Source organism: Agelaius tricolor, unplaced genomic scaffold, assembly GCF_023055355.1.
Source record: "Agelaius tricolor isolate 1412-34295 unplaced genomic scaffold, bAgeTri1.0.p SCAF_14, whole genome shotgun sequence".
NCBI classification, from domain to species: Eukaryota; Metazoa; Chordata; class Aves; order Passeriformes; family Icteridae; genus Agelaius; species Agelaius tricolor.
In genome coordinates, this window is record NW_027269274.1 from 15,155,182 (window position 1) to 15,172,971 (window position 17,790).

General features: G+C 42.0%; 1 protein-coding gene across 20 annotated transcripts in view; it reads right to left on the bottom strand.

The window, feature by feature from the left end:
* Positions 1–2,937: 2,937 nt before the first annotated feature.
* The window catches only part of PBRM1 (polybromo 1), a 57,429-nt gene continuing 42,576 nt past the window's right edge, over positions 2,938–17,790 (bottom strand). For 11 of the 20 annotated variants that reach the window (XM_071439870.1, XM_071439879.1, XM_071439868.1 and 8 more), the window contains 4 exons: positions 15,391–15,549; positions 9,246–9,316; positions 7,241–7,457; positions 2,938–6,038 (listed from right to left, as the gene is read on the bottom strand). In XM_071439870.1, coding sequence (XP_071295971.1) covers positions 5,866–6,038; positions 7,241–7,457; positions 9,246–9,316; positions 15,391–15,549 — 620 coding nt within the window. In that variant the 3' untranslated portion in view covers positions 2,938–5,865. Of the gene's footprint in view, positions 6,039–7,240; positions 7,458–9,245; positions 9,317–11,556; positions 11,713–11,752; positions 14,885–15,390; positions 15,550–17,790 lie in introns of those variants that run through there. The other 9 variants (XM_071439883.1, XM_071439886.1, XM_071439881.1 and 6 more) reach the window with 4 other exon arrangements.

Sequence of the window (17,790 nt, forward strand, 5' to 3'; positions counted from 1 at the left end):
AGGGGCAGCTCTGTAGAGGTCAAGGTGCAGGTTCTCCACTTGAAAAACAGAGGGGAACCTTCCTGTTGTGCCTTCCAACGACTTCATCTGGAGGATTAGTGCTTCTTGTGTTTTCAAGGGATAAAAACTGACAGAATTAAAGATGTGACTATGTCACTGCATATTTCGACTGAGCAGCAAGTGAATAACTTGAGGAAAGCCTCTATTTATTCCTCTAGAGTAAGAACCTTTGACTTTAGTTCCAAGGTAGAGCCCAAAACTCATGAACAAGCTGCTTTGCAATCACAGACCATCACACTGAAGTCAACCCTGACTGTAGCAGTAAAGAATAAAGCAATATTTAAAAAGCCAGATTTTGGAAACTGCAGAGCTTTAGCTCCATCTGATTTTATTTCTTGAGCTTTCTGAAACTCTCTTGTGCTCTGCTGTCATAAAACAAGTAAGTTTTTCAATAGATGGGGTTTTTTTCAAGCCACAGCCCTGTGCCCTAGGTTATTTCTCTGGACTCAGGAGCCTGATGTGAAAACTTCCTGAGGCTTCCCTGAAGCACTCCTGTAATAGCAGGGGAGTGTTCCACAGACAGTGTGAGCCAAACCCAGTTCTCACTCCAGACCTCTTGCTTGTTTTGCAGTGCCTGTTTTCCATTGGCAGCTGAGAGGGCCAGGCACATCTGGAAGATCTCAGGGATGTCTCCAGCCAGGTAAATAGAGAGGGAGGAAGGCTGCAGGCACTCACAAGATGTCTGGTGTCAGGGAGTTCTGTGTCACTGACCGCTGCAGGAATAAAATCCTCTGAGTTGGCATCGCACCACTTCAGGCAACACAGAGCTGTTATGACAGAATATGAAGCTTGACATTTAGAAATCTGAGCTGCAGTCTCCAATCCTCAGTGTGTTTGCTAGTGCTGACCCTTTGGCATTTTTAGATTTTGCCAGTCTCTCACTAATGCTGGAAATCAGAATAGTTGCAATTCCCCTCTCCAGAATTCCAGCTCATTCCACAACCGAGCACACTGGGGATTTAATATCAGTTTTAAACTACAGCTCATCTTCACCAACCAAAGCCTTCATTTGGTTTTGCAGTTTTATTCCTGCTGACTCCTAACTCTGTGCTCTTTGCCTTCCCCAGTACTGACTCATATCCCTGTCTCCCTCCCATCCTCCAGCTTCCTCCATCCATCTGCTGTGGCAAAGGGAACAGGGAGGAAGCAGGAGCTCTCCTTTGGCTCAGCACTCAGGCTGTTCCAGGTTGCTGGAGTGAGCCAGGGTCACAGCTTTCACTTCCAGCCCTGCCAGCTCCAGGGCTGAGCACATCCCTTCCTTCTGCAGGGAATTCAGCTGTGTCTGCCTGGAGCACAGCTTGCACCCACCAACAGCATTTTCATGTGTTCTGCAAAGGCAACAGCTTCTTGGTGAGACTCAGCAAAGCATTCCTGCTGCAAGCTTTCCAAACTGTGGAAGTCAGGGCAAGATTGATACCAAGCAAGGAAAAAATCAACTCAGTAAGGCAGCAGCAGTAAAAAGTCACCGGGGAACAAACACCGGTACCTACACACAAGCAGTGCTGCTCACCACTCCAGCATTAGAGAGGGGACAAGTCCACCACCAATCCAGAATGATTCTGTGGAAAAAATGGACCTGTTGATCATTCCTCTGCAGCTGTGCACACAAGGATCTGCTGAAAAACCTGTGGTGAGCCAGGGAAGAGCTGAAAGAAGTTATGGTCAAGGAAGGGTGTTTGTCCCAGCCTGCACTCCTCCCTGGCACAGGGCTGCAGCAGTTCTGTCCAAGCTTTTCAAAAGCAGCAAAAGGAAGGAACAGCCATCTGATGAACTAGGGAATTTTTCCTTGGTGCAGAACTCTTCCTGTCATCACTGGAGGCATGCTTTCACTTTGGAGTTAATACACAGATCCAAACTGCAGCTGCACTCTGCTCCTGGCCATCCCCAGCTCCTTCAGAGAAAGGGGAAAAAATCTTCCCAACACTGGTGGGATGAATGCTGCTCCTGAGGAACTTCCTGAAATCAGTACTGCATGCTGGTGCTTTATACCAAAGATGAGGGTCAAATTAGACTCACTGGCAAATGCAGTTGGCAAAATTAATGTAAGGTTTCATTTTATGAATCAAAATTTCACTGAACCAGATCTCACACAATGTTCAGTGCCCAGACATTCTGAAACTTCAATTTTGTGCACTTCTAGCTAAGAGGGAGCTACGTACATTTATGGTTGATCTTTAGTATCTCAGACTGAGCAAATAAGATGTGGAGGATGATTAGAATTAGTTTCCTCTGGGCAACTGCAACAGAAGGGTAGAAGTGCTGTGAAGCTGGCAGCCTGTATGAAAGGCAGCATTTATCCCCCAGGCTGAAAACATGGCTGTATGTTAATTTAATGCTGTGTTCTGACTGTTTAAATAGCTCTCTGTAAATTTTATGCCAGGCACCTTGAGAGGTTCCTGTCACTTAATTTTTCTTCCAATTTGTACAGAAAATTTCCATCCTTGGTTCTAATTGAATTGTGTAAAAGATGCTTTTTCCATGTTACTCATCTAATTTCCTCTATTCAACAGCTACATGGAAGACGGTCCTGAACCATGTTAGCTTCCATATGAAATTAAAGCTTGCTGTTTACTTTCAAACTAATTAATAAGGGGGCATCTGGGACTGACTGAATCTTACCACCTCCACTCAGCTGGTTCCCAATGCTTCAGAAATTTTTCAAGGTTCACTGTTCCTGTTGTAATGGCTCAATTTTCAACACCACTGTTCTTATCACCTACAGGAACACCTCAAAATACACAGGTCAATAGAAAAACGGTATTTTATCCACACACAAGCACACATGTACCAAGGACTTGAGAACATCTGGATCAGCTACAGCCAGAATGACTTGAAATAAAATCCTAACAGAAGTCTTAATGGAGCACTCAAACCTGGTTAATCCAAAACACTTTGCAAACTATTTTTATTCAAATTAAAAAGACTCAGGTAAACAAAGTGATGGTACATACATGTTATAAACCTGGTTAGCAGCTCAGCCTTCAGCAGTACAAGATCTAATGAAAAGCCAAGCATGGGTAAACCAGGTACAAAAACATATGCTGAAAAAAAGTCACCAACATCAACGTTTTGAATTTTTACACAAACAGTAAATTTTCTCATGGAAGGGAAGGACTGAGGAAGAGAACAAATAATTATTAGTTGTCTCCAACTGGTTTATGAAAATACCTGTCCTGGTTTTATCTATTTTCCACTCTCACAGAAGCCAACTATTGCCCACACATCCTTTTATTTATGAAAGATTTGTTTATGCCAGTACAATGAACGGCAGTGAAAAACAGATGAGGGGCTCAAACACCCACAAAGAGAGAAAAAGAGACAGACAGACATGTCTTTTTTTTTTTTAAACCAGAGTGAGAAAAGTATCTTTTGCTGGTTTTGAATTCTAGACTGTAGCCATTATATCCTAAATTTCACTGCAATTGACTGAAATGCCTCCAGTATAGAGAGAAACGATTTTGAAATAAATAAGGCTTAAAATAATTGATCAGGGCCAGCCCAGTGGCTTAGTGGTAGTGCTCTGCACTGCCTTGAGGGAGGAGCCAGGTTTTGTTTGCACTTCCAATCTCTTGCTCCTGGGCCAGAAAGAGCAGTGAAAGGAGGGATTCAGCTGCTTGGCAGGAGAGAGCCAGTGCTGCACATCTGCTCATCACTGACCTTCAGATAAATTAAACATCTGAGTTATACAGGCTCCAAAGGGAGTCCCATCCAGTCCTCAAAAGAAAATAAATAAAACAATAATTTAATTAAAATTCATCCCAGGTTCTTTGGTGTAATTTTTGTTAATGCTGAGAAGTAGGAGAATCTGGTGGTGTATTAGTACAATCCATGATAGTTCCAAATGCTCAAAAACTAGGATTTTGCTGCCTGATTCACTTCAACATCCCATCTTTGTGGCTAAAACCTGCAAAACCTATGGTAACTTAAACACATTTTATAGGGGTGGTCTAAGACTATTCAATTTCTACTTTATTAAATAAAATTGGAAATTTACAAAGGCCAGTAAAGAACTTCTGTACCATGGGTGTGCTACTTGTAGACTTCAAAACTATTATTTCCCTCTATGTTGTTTTGCTCCATTTCCTTCACATCCATTGCACATGTGACCTAAACTAACTTTAAGTGCCTATTTGTAATTACCTGGGGTATTTTGTGCAATGACTGGAAGATTGCAATAGGAGAGGGAGAAGAATTGGCCAGTAAAATTAAATCACAGTTTATACTTGCAAGGTGACTTCCCTCATGAGTATTAATTACATCAGCAAAACAAACCCCAAGATATCCAGTATTTGAAGGAAAATATTTAATTTAACCTTCTGCCAAATATACTTAAATGAAAATGTTCTGTACCAACAGACTTTAGAACTCATTTCCACATGATGAACATCTCTAGCATAAATGAAGTGTATCAGTAAATCATTTCATTTGGGCTGAGTTGCAGTGCCCACATTCCTGCTGACTTTTCCCAAATTCATAGAGCTTTCCCAGTTACTTAAAGCAATCCAAAAGTATTAATTCTTTTTCCAAAATTAAATAAATGAAAGGATTTACCTTTAAACAAATAACTTTGTAGTCCAAAAGGTTGGTTAGTTGAGGACAGGTAAGTTTTTAGCAGAAGGCAGCCACAACCTTGAAATTTGGCAAGAAGAGTCAATACCTACTTTACTTAGATTAAAAAAAAAAAAAAAAAGAAAAGGAAAAAAAACCCCAAAACAACCCCAAACCCTTTGAAGGCTGCAATGCAAGTACTCTATTTCTCCAATGTACTGGGTATGCTGACCTTACACATACCATACAGTAGTATTTTACTTTCAAGTTAATTTAAGCATCAAATTTCACTCCAATTTGCATTGCAAAACTTTCACTAAGGTTAATGAATACACTTAAAGAAAGCATACAAAAATGTCTTACAATGCCCAATTGTGTGAATTTCAAAAAAACATCACATTACTTTACTAACAGAACAACTCCACTTTTCTCCCCTAACTTACCTTCCAAGACCTGGGCTGGTTCTGAGTTCTGTGAGCCTCTTCCAGCACAGACAGAAGCCCCCAGGGAAGGAGCCTCCCTGTCCCACTGCTGGATGTTGGGGACATCACAGAACCCCCAGCACAGGCCATGGCAGATGAAACACTTCCCCTCTAAGGGCCTGCCAGCACAGGGGCTGTGTTACTGATTTAGGATCACAATGGCCTTGGCTACACAGTTAAATAACTGGACAGGACTGGACAACATGAGCAGTCAGGACACCCTTGTCCCGTCCACACCAGCACTTCCAGGGCTGCTGTGGCCCACCCAGCTGCCTCAGTGTTGATTTGGAATGCCAATTCTCCTTAGTGCCAAAGCACATCTTACCTTTAGCTTCTTTTAAGAGATCCTCCCTGTTCACACCCGAGCAGTTCTGCCCGAAGTGGCCAGCACACACAAGCACAGGTACACACATTCTCATAGGATGTAAACTATGACTACTTCACATTCCACTGTAGCAATCTGTAAATACTTTGTTTTCCTTTTTTTTTTTTATATAAAAACAATGGCATCAGATTCTCAGCAATAAAGTATAAGAAAGATGAATCCTTGACTACACTCAACCAATTATGAAATCACCTTTCAAACAAAGGAAACATATGCAAAAAATCTGTGTATTTGATAAAGTCAACTTAATATAACAAAAAGTGAAATATGCTTATTAAAAGTGTCCTTATATAAAAATGGTCTTGCAATGTACAGTAAAATGCAATACAAATTATTGTTGGTTATCTCTTGCCACCCAGTAGGCAGAGCAGCCATTGTCCCGGGCTGTGCCTACACGTTCTCCAGGTTGTAGGCCTGGCGGATGTTGAGCGTGTCGCGCAGCATCAGGTCCCGCAGGCGCCACAGCGCGTCGGCCATGGTGGTGTGGGCGCCCTTGCTCTTCAGCCAGTGCGAGGGCAGGCGGCTCTCCTGCTCCTTGGACAGGTGCACGTCTCGTCTGCGTGCTGCAAAAACCAACAAGGGCTCCGTTACCTCCTGTCAGACCATGCCTGGAGGGGCTCTTTGGGTCCACTCGGGCCAGTCACTGACCCCAGCCTCTTACAGGGACAATGCAAAACATCAGAAACACTCTTTTCCATGTAGGGACAAATGTCCTCTGATTATTGACTTGGGAGGAGACACCTCAGGCTCTGGTGACTCCCCAGGTGAGAAAGAGGGCATGGCCTGATGGCAGGGGAGAGGGGAACATTACTTTTATACCCCAGAGGAGGCCCAAAAGTGTCACAGACATCTTTCATGAAAAATCCTTTCCTTGGGATTTTTTCCTCCTGAGAAGCTGAGAGACCTTAGGAACAAAATGTAAACAATGGTTATCTGCTGCTGTGGAATGCAACAGGTGGATCTGTGATTGGTCTCATGTGGTTGTTTCTAATTAATGGCCAATCACATTCAGCTGGCTCGGACTTTCTGTCCGAGACACAAGCCTTTGTTATCATTCCTTCTTTTTCTATTCTTATCAAGCCTTCTGATGAAATCCTTTCTTCTATTCTTTTAGTATAGTTTTAATATAATATATATCACAAAATAATAAATCAAGCCTTCTGAAACATGGAGTCAGATCCTTGTCTCTTCCCTCATCCTTGGACCCCTGTGAACATGGTCACACACAAGCAATGGGATATAAGTGGGGAGGGGCAGGGGGAAGGACTGACCAGGGAAGAAAGAGACCACCAGGGCTAACACTTGGGGGGAAAAAAAGAGGAAGACCATGAAGTCATAGGATACAAATCACGTGAACAGTGCAAATTACCAAAACACCCAGTGCAAACAACTAAATAACTATTTAGTGCAATACAACACCTCATGGCTTATTCTAGAGAAAGGCAAATGTAAGTCTACAATATAAGATATTCTGCTTTTGCTCTTAGTATTTAAGCCCATACCATTGGGTTTAAATCTTAGGTTTATGCAGCTCTGGTGGAATTTGTCTGTGGATAACACATATATTCTCAGTCTGTTGATCTGTCTTTTGGAATTAATTGCATGTATATATTTTAATACATATAATAATGTATATATATTATTACATGTAATAAATGCAATAATACATGTATATATTTAAATGCATTGTATATATTGTAATAAGCAAACAGCAGATAGCATTTTCTATGAAAGCAAAAATGACAGAAGGAACCCAAAGCCTTACCTGCAAGGGTCTGGTCCCACTTGCTGATGCTGTTGGACTCAGCACTGAGCCCCTCAATGTATTTCAGGTAGGCTTCAGAATGGAGCAGCCTCTGTGTCTTTGGTGGAGGGGACACGAACATGGGGGTGCTGGGCTGCTGCATGACGGGCTGGCTGGCGGGGCTCTGCCCGGGGTACGGCGGCGGCGCTTGCTGGCCCGGCGGGCCCAGGATCCCGATCTGAAAGGGAAACCAGCCAGGGGTCACACCCAGGGGCACTGCAGGGAACACCCCAGCCTCGGGGCAGCCTCCTGCAGTGGAGTTTCAACTGAGGTTATGGGCAAAAGCCTGAGGAAATTTCCCTGGAGATGCATGGAGAAAGGAAGTGCAAACCAACCATTCATACTCATCAGATATTGTTCATATTTCTGATTTATGTAAATATACACTTGTTTGTAGCCATGATATTTCTGAAAAATCCTTTCCTTAGGATTTTTTCTCCTGAGAAGCCAAGAGGCCCCAGGAACAAAATGTAAACATTGCTGTGGAACAAAATGTAAACAATGCTGTGGAATGCAACAGGTGGATCTGTGATTAGTCTCATGTGGTTGTTTCTAATTAATGGCCAATCACAGTCCAGCTGTCCGGACTGTCTCCATCAGTCACAAGCCTTTGTTATCATTCTTTTCCTATTCTTTTCTAGCCTTCTGATGAAATCCTTTCTTCTATTCTTTTAGTACAGTTTTAACATAATACATATCATAAAATAATAAATCAAGCCTTCTGAAACATGGAGTCAGATCCTCGTCTCTTCCCTCATCCTAAGACCCCTGTGAAAAACGTCACACTTGTTATCATCACCATATCTTTTCTAACCTTAATTACACCTTTTATCTCCTTTTTGTTTCATTTCTTCTCCAATTTGATCTGAAATACTGTGGTCTGTGAAGTGCAAAATTTAAAACATCTAATCCAAACTGATATGGATCCTTTGACAACTGGGTTACTTCAGCAGAATCTCTGTCAGGCAGAAATTTCAGGCAGGAAAATTCCCAGTCATACAGAAGAATTCCCACCACTGTGATTAACCAGCAGCACTGAGAACTCTTAGGACAGACATCCTGTGGTCTGGAATAACTCAATGTCATGACATTAATTTCTGGTACTCACAGAATCACAGAATGGTTTGAGTTGAAAGAAGCCTTAAGGCTCATCCTATTCCATCCCCTGCCATGTGCAGAGACACCTTCCACTAGACCAGGTCACTCTAAGCCCCATCCAACCTGGCCTTGAACTACTCCAGGTGTGGGGCAGCCACAGCTTCTCTGGGCACTCTGTGTCAGTGCTTCTGAATAAATAACTTCTTCCCAGCATCTAACCCAAACATCTCCTCTTGTAGTTTAAAACTCTTCCCCTGCCTCCGACCACTATCTGCCCATGCATAGCCACTCTCCCTCCTTTTCTTTACAAATGATGCAAAAATTTGGTCAGTAAAAATTGGAATGTTCTGAACAGTAAATCTGCATTAATCACTGAGAAGATCACAGTTATCCAGTTACCAAATCACAGTTTGGATAATCACAGTTACCCAAACTCATAAATTCTGAACTGCCAATGAACATTTGCTTCAACAGTTTGTGAAATGTGAATATTTTTTACCTATTCATCAAGAGCTGATAAACTGGGCAGTGTCCTCTCTGTGTCACAAAGCATGCAAAACCTAAATTATCAGCAGTTTCACACTATGCTGAAATGCCTCAGTTTAGCAGAAAACTAAGACAAAACACTGCCTTGTTTATACTGAAGTTACCTCACTGGACCAACCACCTGAGTGTAACAACAATTCACCATCAAATACAGACATACACTCTGAGTGTGAGCTATTAACTGGTTCTAACCACATCAGAACATTTCATTTCTGTTCTCCCTGGGAAAGTCTATGTGCATCCCTACATGTCTGAACTGGGATGTTGCTCAAATGCCAATTCTGAGCCTTAGAGCCTCATAAATAATGCAAAAATGACTCACCTGCTGTCCAAAAGGACTTGCTCCTGGTGCTGGAGTGCCTACCATAGGGGACACATTTTGGCCTATAACACCTATATTCCAAAATATAAAATAATTAGTCTTACTTCAGAGCAGTGACAAATACCTCTTTGGTCTTCAATAGCAAGAATTTATACTTTGGTATCACTGCTCACAGTTATTTTAAGTAGATGTACAACATTCAAATATCCCCCTCGCCCCCAATAAAAATTTCACAAGTTTCTGAATGAAAAAAAAAAGCCAACATGACAACTACCAAACACTGATATGTGGCCTGTTGAATTATTTTAGTTAGAGAAATGCACACTGAATAGGTTTTGCTTTTCAGGTGTTTTTCATGTTAATTTGTGATTGCCTGACTGCATCTTTTCATTTATAATATACACCTTTGGCTTGACAGGATCTTCCTGAAGTCCCTTCCTTTAAGAAAGGAAATGCTGATCTGCTTTAGCAACACTTAACATTTCCTTGTGTTCAGTTTTGTAAAATGTGTTCACAGCAGGATGAAATTCAAGCCTTTGCACAAATTGTTAGATCTCACTAATATAAAATGCAACTTGCAGGTTAAGCTGCAATAGCCTTAAATACAGAACAATGAATATTTGAAATCAATACCAAAAAATAAAAGCTGTTTTTCTCAAGCATATTGGGACTTCTCCCTCCTGCACAACTGTGTCAGTCTTCCATACAAAAATATACAGATCTAAATAAGAGTCATGCAGTTCCTGGCATTTGACACACAGATGTTTGAAAGTTATGTGTGCTGCTGCTTTCCTTTCTGTTTGTGCCACTTCTCATGCTCATTCATTCGAAAAGCTGCAGACTAACTGTGCTCTTCCTGAGGTTTAATTTCCATGAATTAAATGTATGATTTCTCTATCAGTGATCAAAGGATGTGCCACTGAGTTTCACTCACTAAAGCATTTTTCAAATGCACTTTCCATTTGATCACAGGTCCCATTTTAAATGTATCTGTACCAACAGTATGTCAGAAGTTGGGAAAAACATTGGCAACACAAGCAGGAAGGAAGGGCTCTGGAGGAGGGCAGCCTCCCCTTCCCAGCATCAGAGCACAGCTTCACCCTCAGCCTGCTGTGCCCAGCTCAGCACCACTTCACTCCCAGACATTGTTTCTTTGCTAATCCACATCCTGTCAGTTTTCCACACAAACATCCAGCCCACGGCAGCGGGAACAGCCCCTCAGAGGGATGCAGTGTCCTGGATTCACCTCCCACACGTTTGGCTGCTGTGTGCTGATGTCCCTGCACAGCTGCTGTGCTGCTCCCTCTAGGTGCCATGGCAGGGAATCCACAGCCCAGCCAAGCTGCAGGGTAGTGCTGATGGACTTCAGAAACACCAGGCAAGCAAACAAAACCTCCCCAACTCACATCATTTATGTACAGATAAAATTCTTAACAGAGCTGCTGATAAACACAGTTGCAAGGGGGTAGGGAGAGGCAAATGAGATCATTTTGCCCACAGCTTGTTCACTGCTGAACAGAGGGATGGCACATCTTTTTCACAGGCACATGAGTTATCAGAGGTAAAAAATGAATCAGCAGGAAACAGGATCAGAGGGCAGATGAATGTTTTTCCCCTTAATTGGGACACATTAATGGCATTAACATTGGCAAAATATTTGTTTCATTTAAGCCTCACTTTTCATCAGAAGTGTGGCAAAAATATAGCAAATGCAGTAGAAATGCTCTCAAAAACAAATTCAAAATTTTGCCACAGAAAATACTGAATTCACCTTGTCCCCACATGTTTCCAGTCACTGTTCTATCACAAGCTTTAATCTGAACACTGTTTTACAGTAACACATCACTGCCCCAGTGGCCAAGGAGTCTTACATGACCAGGCTCATTTCAGTGTAGTCTGACATTAACACACTGAAAAAGACTGGTAAGGAAAGAGAACAATAAATTTCATTTATAAGCCCACTTCAAATAAGAAAAGGATGAGTGCAGAGACACTGTTCAAATGACATAAGGATATGAACAGGCTGATTTCACCTTTTCACACTTCTGATAAACTCAAGTACAATCACCAAGGCTTTTTTGGCTGGAACAAACCTCCTGCTGGAGCAGCACCAGTTTCTCCAGTACCCTCTGCCTGAGGGCTTACTGGGCATGCTGCAGTGTCAGTGTTTTGCACACCCCTCACATTCAGCAGTGCTGCTGCTCACAAACCAAAGGCACAACCAGAACAAGCTGCAGAGAACTCCTGTAAGAATGGGTCAAACCAAGTACATGACAATGAAATAAAGAGGGAATGAGGATGAGGCTCTTACCGGGTGCTGGGATGCCTGGGATGCCTGGCATACCTGGCGGGAGTTGGTGGGGTGGGGGCACCCCTGGGTGAAGTGGCTGCATGCTGCCCATGCTAACAATGCCATCAACTGGGCCCTGCAAAGGTGGCAGCACCGGTGGATAGCCACTTATCATGCCTTGAAGGACACAACAAATTTCAAACATGCATCAATAACATGCAATATGGTCTACACAGTATGCACAGACATGCACTATCCACACACACACACAAAAAAAGCACCTTTAGTACAGCAAGACAGTACTACAATTAGTATCTTGCAAAAAAAACAAAATCCAAACCAACAAAAAGTAAAAATAAATATGAAACACTATCCTTTTGATGAATTAGTATTTAGTGTATTTGTAATGTTTCTCACAGGGCAATAAATGTTGAATACTCAGATATGTTAACACAAGGAATAAATTCAGCCACAATTAAATGTTACTAATGCAAGCAGTTTTAATACAGCTTAAAGCTCTGCCATCTGCATACAGATTACAAACAGAACACTGCCTGGCCAGCCCCATGGCCAGCCCTGCTCTGTGGGCTACTTCAGAGGCCACAAAAATCAAACCCCAGACATTTTCCTGCAGTACACATGCAAAACTGATGCACAAAAGCCCTACAACATTCACATACTTGAAACTAATGGCAATGATGGGTGATTTTTATTAAACCATCTCCAGAATGAACTAAGGCAGTAACACAAATTTTAAACTTGGGTGTAAAGTGCTGGGCTGCAGTAACTTACACTCATGGCATTAGAGTGAAGTGAAAGGACTTAAAAGGAGCACCTGCAGTCCCTCACAGAATTCCACTGTCCATGTCTGCAACGTGTCTTTAGAGGAAAATCAGTGACACTGCAAACACTGTATTGTGCTGCTGCTCAAAAATTTTGTTTTCTTCATGTAAGGAAGGAAATTGAGAGCTTTCTCTGGCTTTGGCTCAGATTTTCTGCTATCCATGTAGTGAACCTACACAGTATAACTGCACTATGCTTGTTAGGCCCTGGAATGTTTAATTTAAATGGATGCATTGCTAGGTAAGCAAGGAAAGGGGTTGGAAGGACAATGAAAAGATGACAGAGGACAGAAGCAGGTCTAGAGAGATGAGGGAAGTTAGAAATGCAGATTTGCTGGGGATTCCATAGTCTGCTCTAAGAAACCACTGAGTCTTTGCCACATTCCCCGTAATTCATAGAAGGAACTTTCAAAACAGAGATTTCTGGAATGAGACTGGCCAAAAACTCTCATCAGTTCTAATTGAGAACAAAGCTGTAACAAGCTCAGGGTCTAAATAGGAGGAGCAGCTACAAAATAAAAGCCAAACCTGTCACCTCCTCAGAAGTGAGAACTCTCTAATCCCAAAAGCTTTACATGGAGAAAACAACAAGAAAATAAAGAACTAATCTCCCTCAAGCCTTCATTTTCCATAGGGCACCTAGACTGACATGTGAAATATGCTGTAGGTACCTGTTTCAAATATCTGGAACCTTATCTGTACCTCTTTATTACAGGGAAATTCATATTTCTAGTGGAGAAAGGAAAAGAAGAAGCACAACCAAAGCCTCCTTGGCATGAGGAGCTTTCACACTGCAGCTACTGCCTGGGACCTCCAGTGCACCTGAGCTGCTGACACATCTTCAGAGCAGTTAATGCACTTCTGAAGCTTTAAAATAAACAAACAAAAAACTCTCCAAGGAATCAAACCCATATTTATCAATCATGGAAACTGAGTTCTACATTTCCAATTAAAATACTCAACAACTGGCTAATAAGGGTGCCATCAAACCTCCATGAGAAGTCATTTCTTGTAGCTCATTCCAAGTAAGAGCAGCCATTTTTTACCCCACGTACAAATTGCAAACTTTTACTTTAAACTACCAAACATGGCCAAACTATTTCCAGCTCCCACAACTGTGATTTAGGATGTCTTTGAAACTACTTGTTCTCCTGTTTTTTACTATAGCAACATAAGATTAAGTAAACTTTTGCAATAACTTAATGTAGAAGACACCAAAGTGCTGCACACTAAGAGAAACACACTTCAGAAGGCTTCCAGATTCCCTGGCCCCATGGGCCATAAAGAAGTTCTGTGATGGAGAAGCTCTCTGAACTAGCAATCCAAGGATGGAGGAGGATGTGAAAGAGGTCCAAACAGAACAAGATACTTCCAAGTAGGACTTGCGAAAACCAAAGAATGAAAGATTGTGTTTTTCTAACGGGCCACAGAAGTAGAAGGAGTTCAAAAGGATCTGCTCCATCATCTATTTTAAGGAAGTATTTCCCAAAGCCAAAGTGAAGAGTCTTGAGTGTTGATCTGCTCAAATAAGACAATGGCCTGAAACAGAGTTTTGCTGCCACAGGAAATAAGGTAGCATGTGTAGTTGGCAGAATGCTCATTTTTGGGGAAGTTTTAAGGAAGTGTTAACAGCAAGTATTACCTTCCATCAACAGCTGCCTCCAAAAACTGGAAAAGTGACTCAGTGCCAAAAAACCCAAGAACCAAACCAAGAAAACACAACCACAAGAGGATGGTATTTCTACATATTCTAGATTGAAGTAAATTATTCACAAAAGAGATCAGCACTGGGAAACTCTTTTTTCCCCCCTCCTTTTCCTTAATATATGCACAGATAAGTGTACACACACACACAAACATACACCAACTGCAAACAGTTCAGAGGGAAATTACCATGAACAGAGTGAAAAAAAGCCAAAAGAAAAATGCAACTCAGTGTAAATAAATGCTTTATAACCTGGAGATCATGAACCAACTAAGGAATGTGCCTTCAGTTAAACATCCATGCAGCCTATTTACTGAAAGGGGATTTAGAGATTGTGATGAAAAATGCTTCAGGCTGTCAGCTTGAAATAAGGCCACAGCCTGTGAGATGAGAAAGAAAAAGAAAAATGACAAAAGAATAAATGGAATAATTGGAATGTCTTAAGGGAAAGTTAAAAAGACCCCAAAACTCAAACCCAGAACCCTCCAAATTCTCATTTTTATCTACTCGACACTATTTTGACCTTGACTGAAGCAATTTAATTCTTATTTTAATTAGAAACTGGGGAAGGAAAACAACCTATCAGGTCACACCTAATTAATTTTCTCACCCATGTATGGCTGATTTCCATACAAGAATCTTCAATGGACTACATTGTCTTCAGATCTGATCCTGAAAATACTTACTCCGAGCATACTCCCTATGAAATCAAGCCGGATTACAACTGGTAAGGAGCTCAACACCCAGCAACAGGGACCTCGTGGAAGAGTTCTCCAAGCTCAGTTCTATTCTGAAAAATAACCTGATAAAACCAGCAATGTTGTCATTTTGTCTTTGTTTCTGCAACGGCTCTAGATCCTGGTCTGCTCTGCTTACCAGTGCCTAAGAGGCAAGTCTACAAAGCTTTTGCTTGGATTTAAAATCTGAGTTAGACTCTGTTGGCCTCTCACCTCCCTGATAATTAAGCCCCCAACAATTTCCCTCCTGCTTTAGCACTGCCACAGATGCTGCATGCACTAGAAGACTATTTAGCTACTGGCCTCCTGCCACAGCAGGGCTGAAGGTGAACTCTGCAAGGCAGAGTGAATAAACACGACTGCACACTACCAGAACAGGAGCACTGCACGAGGAGGACCCTGCTTCCCTGGACACCAGGCCACTGCTGCACTAGGCACGTTCATCATGAAGAAGGACTGAAGAGTTTGAGCTTTTGCTTCCAACGTGACCCAAGAGAGTGTTTGTTCAGAGTTATGAAGGGGGGTTGATAAAGTGGATGAGGAAAAAATGGTCATAGCTCCTACGTTTTACCTGCAACGGGTGTCAACTGCTGATTGAGCATTCCCATTGGTGTTGGTGGCGGCACCACCCCCATAAGAGCCCCGACAGGAGTGCCTGCCCGGGGGGAGGAATTCTGCTGCTGTGCTGCTCGCTCTCTCTCCTGCTGCTCAGCAACTTTAGCTGCCCGCTCTGTAAAAGTATTTTAGATTTTCAGTTCTGTTTTGTAACCCAGACTTTCAAAATATTATCTGTTCATTAAAAAGGACTAGTCAGACACTGGCATAGTTTAGTCAAATATAAAGTAGAACAGATGAATCTTTTTTATACAGCATATGATTTGATTTCATGTGGCTGCAGCTAAGACTTTTAGAGAACCTTTCATGAAAAATATTCCACAAAGTTTTATCTCTTTCTAAAAAAATAAATAATTAAAATAAATAATAAAATAAAATTTTTTAAAAAATTAAAAGAACAAATTTGATGATAATAACACCAGTGTTACCAACATGAAGCAGCAGTCCAGCACTAGGCTCGGTCCGCACTAGGACGTGGCAAAACATTCCCTGTTTTGACACCACTGGCTCAGCCAAACCAGCTGCAGCCAAGGCCATCAGCTCTTGGGTGGATCCTCTACCAGCTGCTGTGGGAACTGAAGCCCCATGTCTGCCAGGTGTGCCCTAAAGAATGCTGCAAAGAGCAGACGGCAGTGCCAGCTGGTGGCACGGTCATTTCTGGGCTCCCCGTGTATTTTACTACTGATGCAGCTGAAGAGTGGTGGCAAAATAGGGGAGCACTTGTAAAGTTTCCCTAGTGCAGATTGGTCCTTAGCTTTTGGAACATAACAAGCAGCAGTTTGATAAACCAAAAATATTTTTCTCTGCCTCCTTCTGTCATTTCCCCGTTTGGACCCCTAGGAGTTATTTTTTTTCTGAAGATGTCTAACTCACATTGTGCTGCTCACTGGAGGTCATGTGTGTCCTTTGTACGATGAATCTGGTCATTATCTCAATCAAGTCTCTCACTGTGACTGCAAGAACAAAAGATCTACTGCAGGGTAATCTGACCAGAGGACAATTTTATATTAAGGGAAGGGCAAAGGGTCATGGGAAGAAGAAAGAAAAAAAAACCAAAACCCAAGCAAACAAAAAAGGAGAAATACTGAATGCCCACCCCAGGTGCTTTGGGGGCATTCAAGTTCCTGCTTTGTTTATTCTGAACATTGTGTCTGACTGGCACAATGAGGAACAAAGAAGAATAAATGGATGCAGAATACATCTCCAGCAATTTTTAACAACAGTGAATGCAGGGCCATGAGTTCTCTCTTGCAGTTGGTGAAAGATGGAAACTGCACTAAACCAGCAATCAAGGTCCTCTGTCAAATGAAGGCTAAGAAGAAGTTTATCAAGGAGATTAAGTTATGCATCCTGCCAGTGTTACGCGCCTCCTCTAGGACATTGAACCACACTTTTGACTCCTCTAGAACCTGTTTGTGCAGCTTCTAGCACTACTTCCATACACTCAAAGACCAGTTTCATTCCAAAGGCATTTCCTTCCTTCTTCCCACTTCTGCAATTTCAGGCAGTGATGACGACGCAGAGGAACTCCTACATTTATACAGGCAACTCAGATGCAGTTGAGCACAAAATACACAAGATATTTAAAGGCAGATCCTGAAGTAAAAAAAATGAGAAAATCCTCTCCAGAGCACAGCAAGCACTTTGGGAAAAGATGAAGTAGTTCTTCTGACTCTCACCTACTTTTGGCCAGCTAAAAAAACAAAAAATGGTCAGACAAAAGCAAAAGAGACATTCTGATGAATGAGAAATTACTGCTAAGTGTTCAGCTTTATCAGACTTCAGAGTGCTGAGGTTTGAAGAAGGACTTGATGTAAGACAGTACTCAAGTTTTACCTAGCCCCTTTCATGCCCTGACTGCCACAGAAGTAACAAATGGAATAACACTGCCAGAGGGAACTGGAGGAGAGAACTCAAAGTTCAGCCTAAAGCATTCACCCTAAAACTCAATAATAAACCCAAATCACATAGGCCAGGACTTGAGATCATTCAAACATTTCCATCACATCTCAAGAGACAGGGAAGAGACTTTCTGCTTTGAACAGAGCTTTTCCTTACAACAGGCCTTTCCTTCAATCCCTTTTATTTTACTTTATTTAGCCAAGCAGGCACTTCCAACACAGCCTCCTCTCTACTCAACTATTGCTAAAAAAACAACTAACACCCTGAACATAAACCAAACAAAATTTTCGGTGGGTCAAAATGGATCTAAAATGTAAACTACTTCTCACCAGAAAATGGCAGCACCCTTTTTTCACTAAGATGTCAAACCATGCCCACTCCCTGCTCCCTGGTTCACATCCACACCAGGGAACACATGAATTCTAATTCACCACAGTGGAAGGAGTGGAGTTTC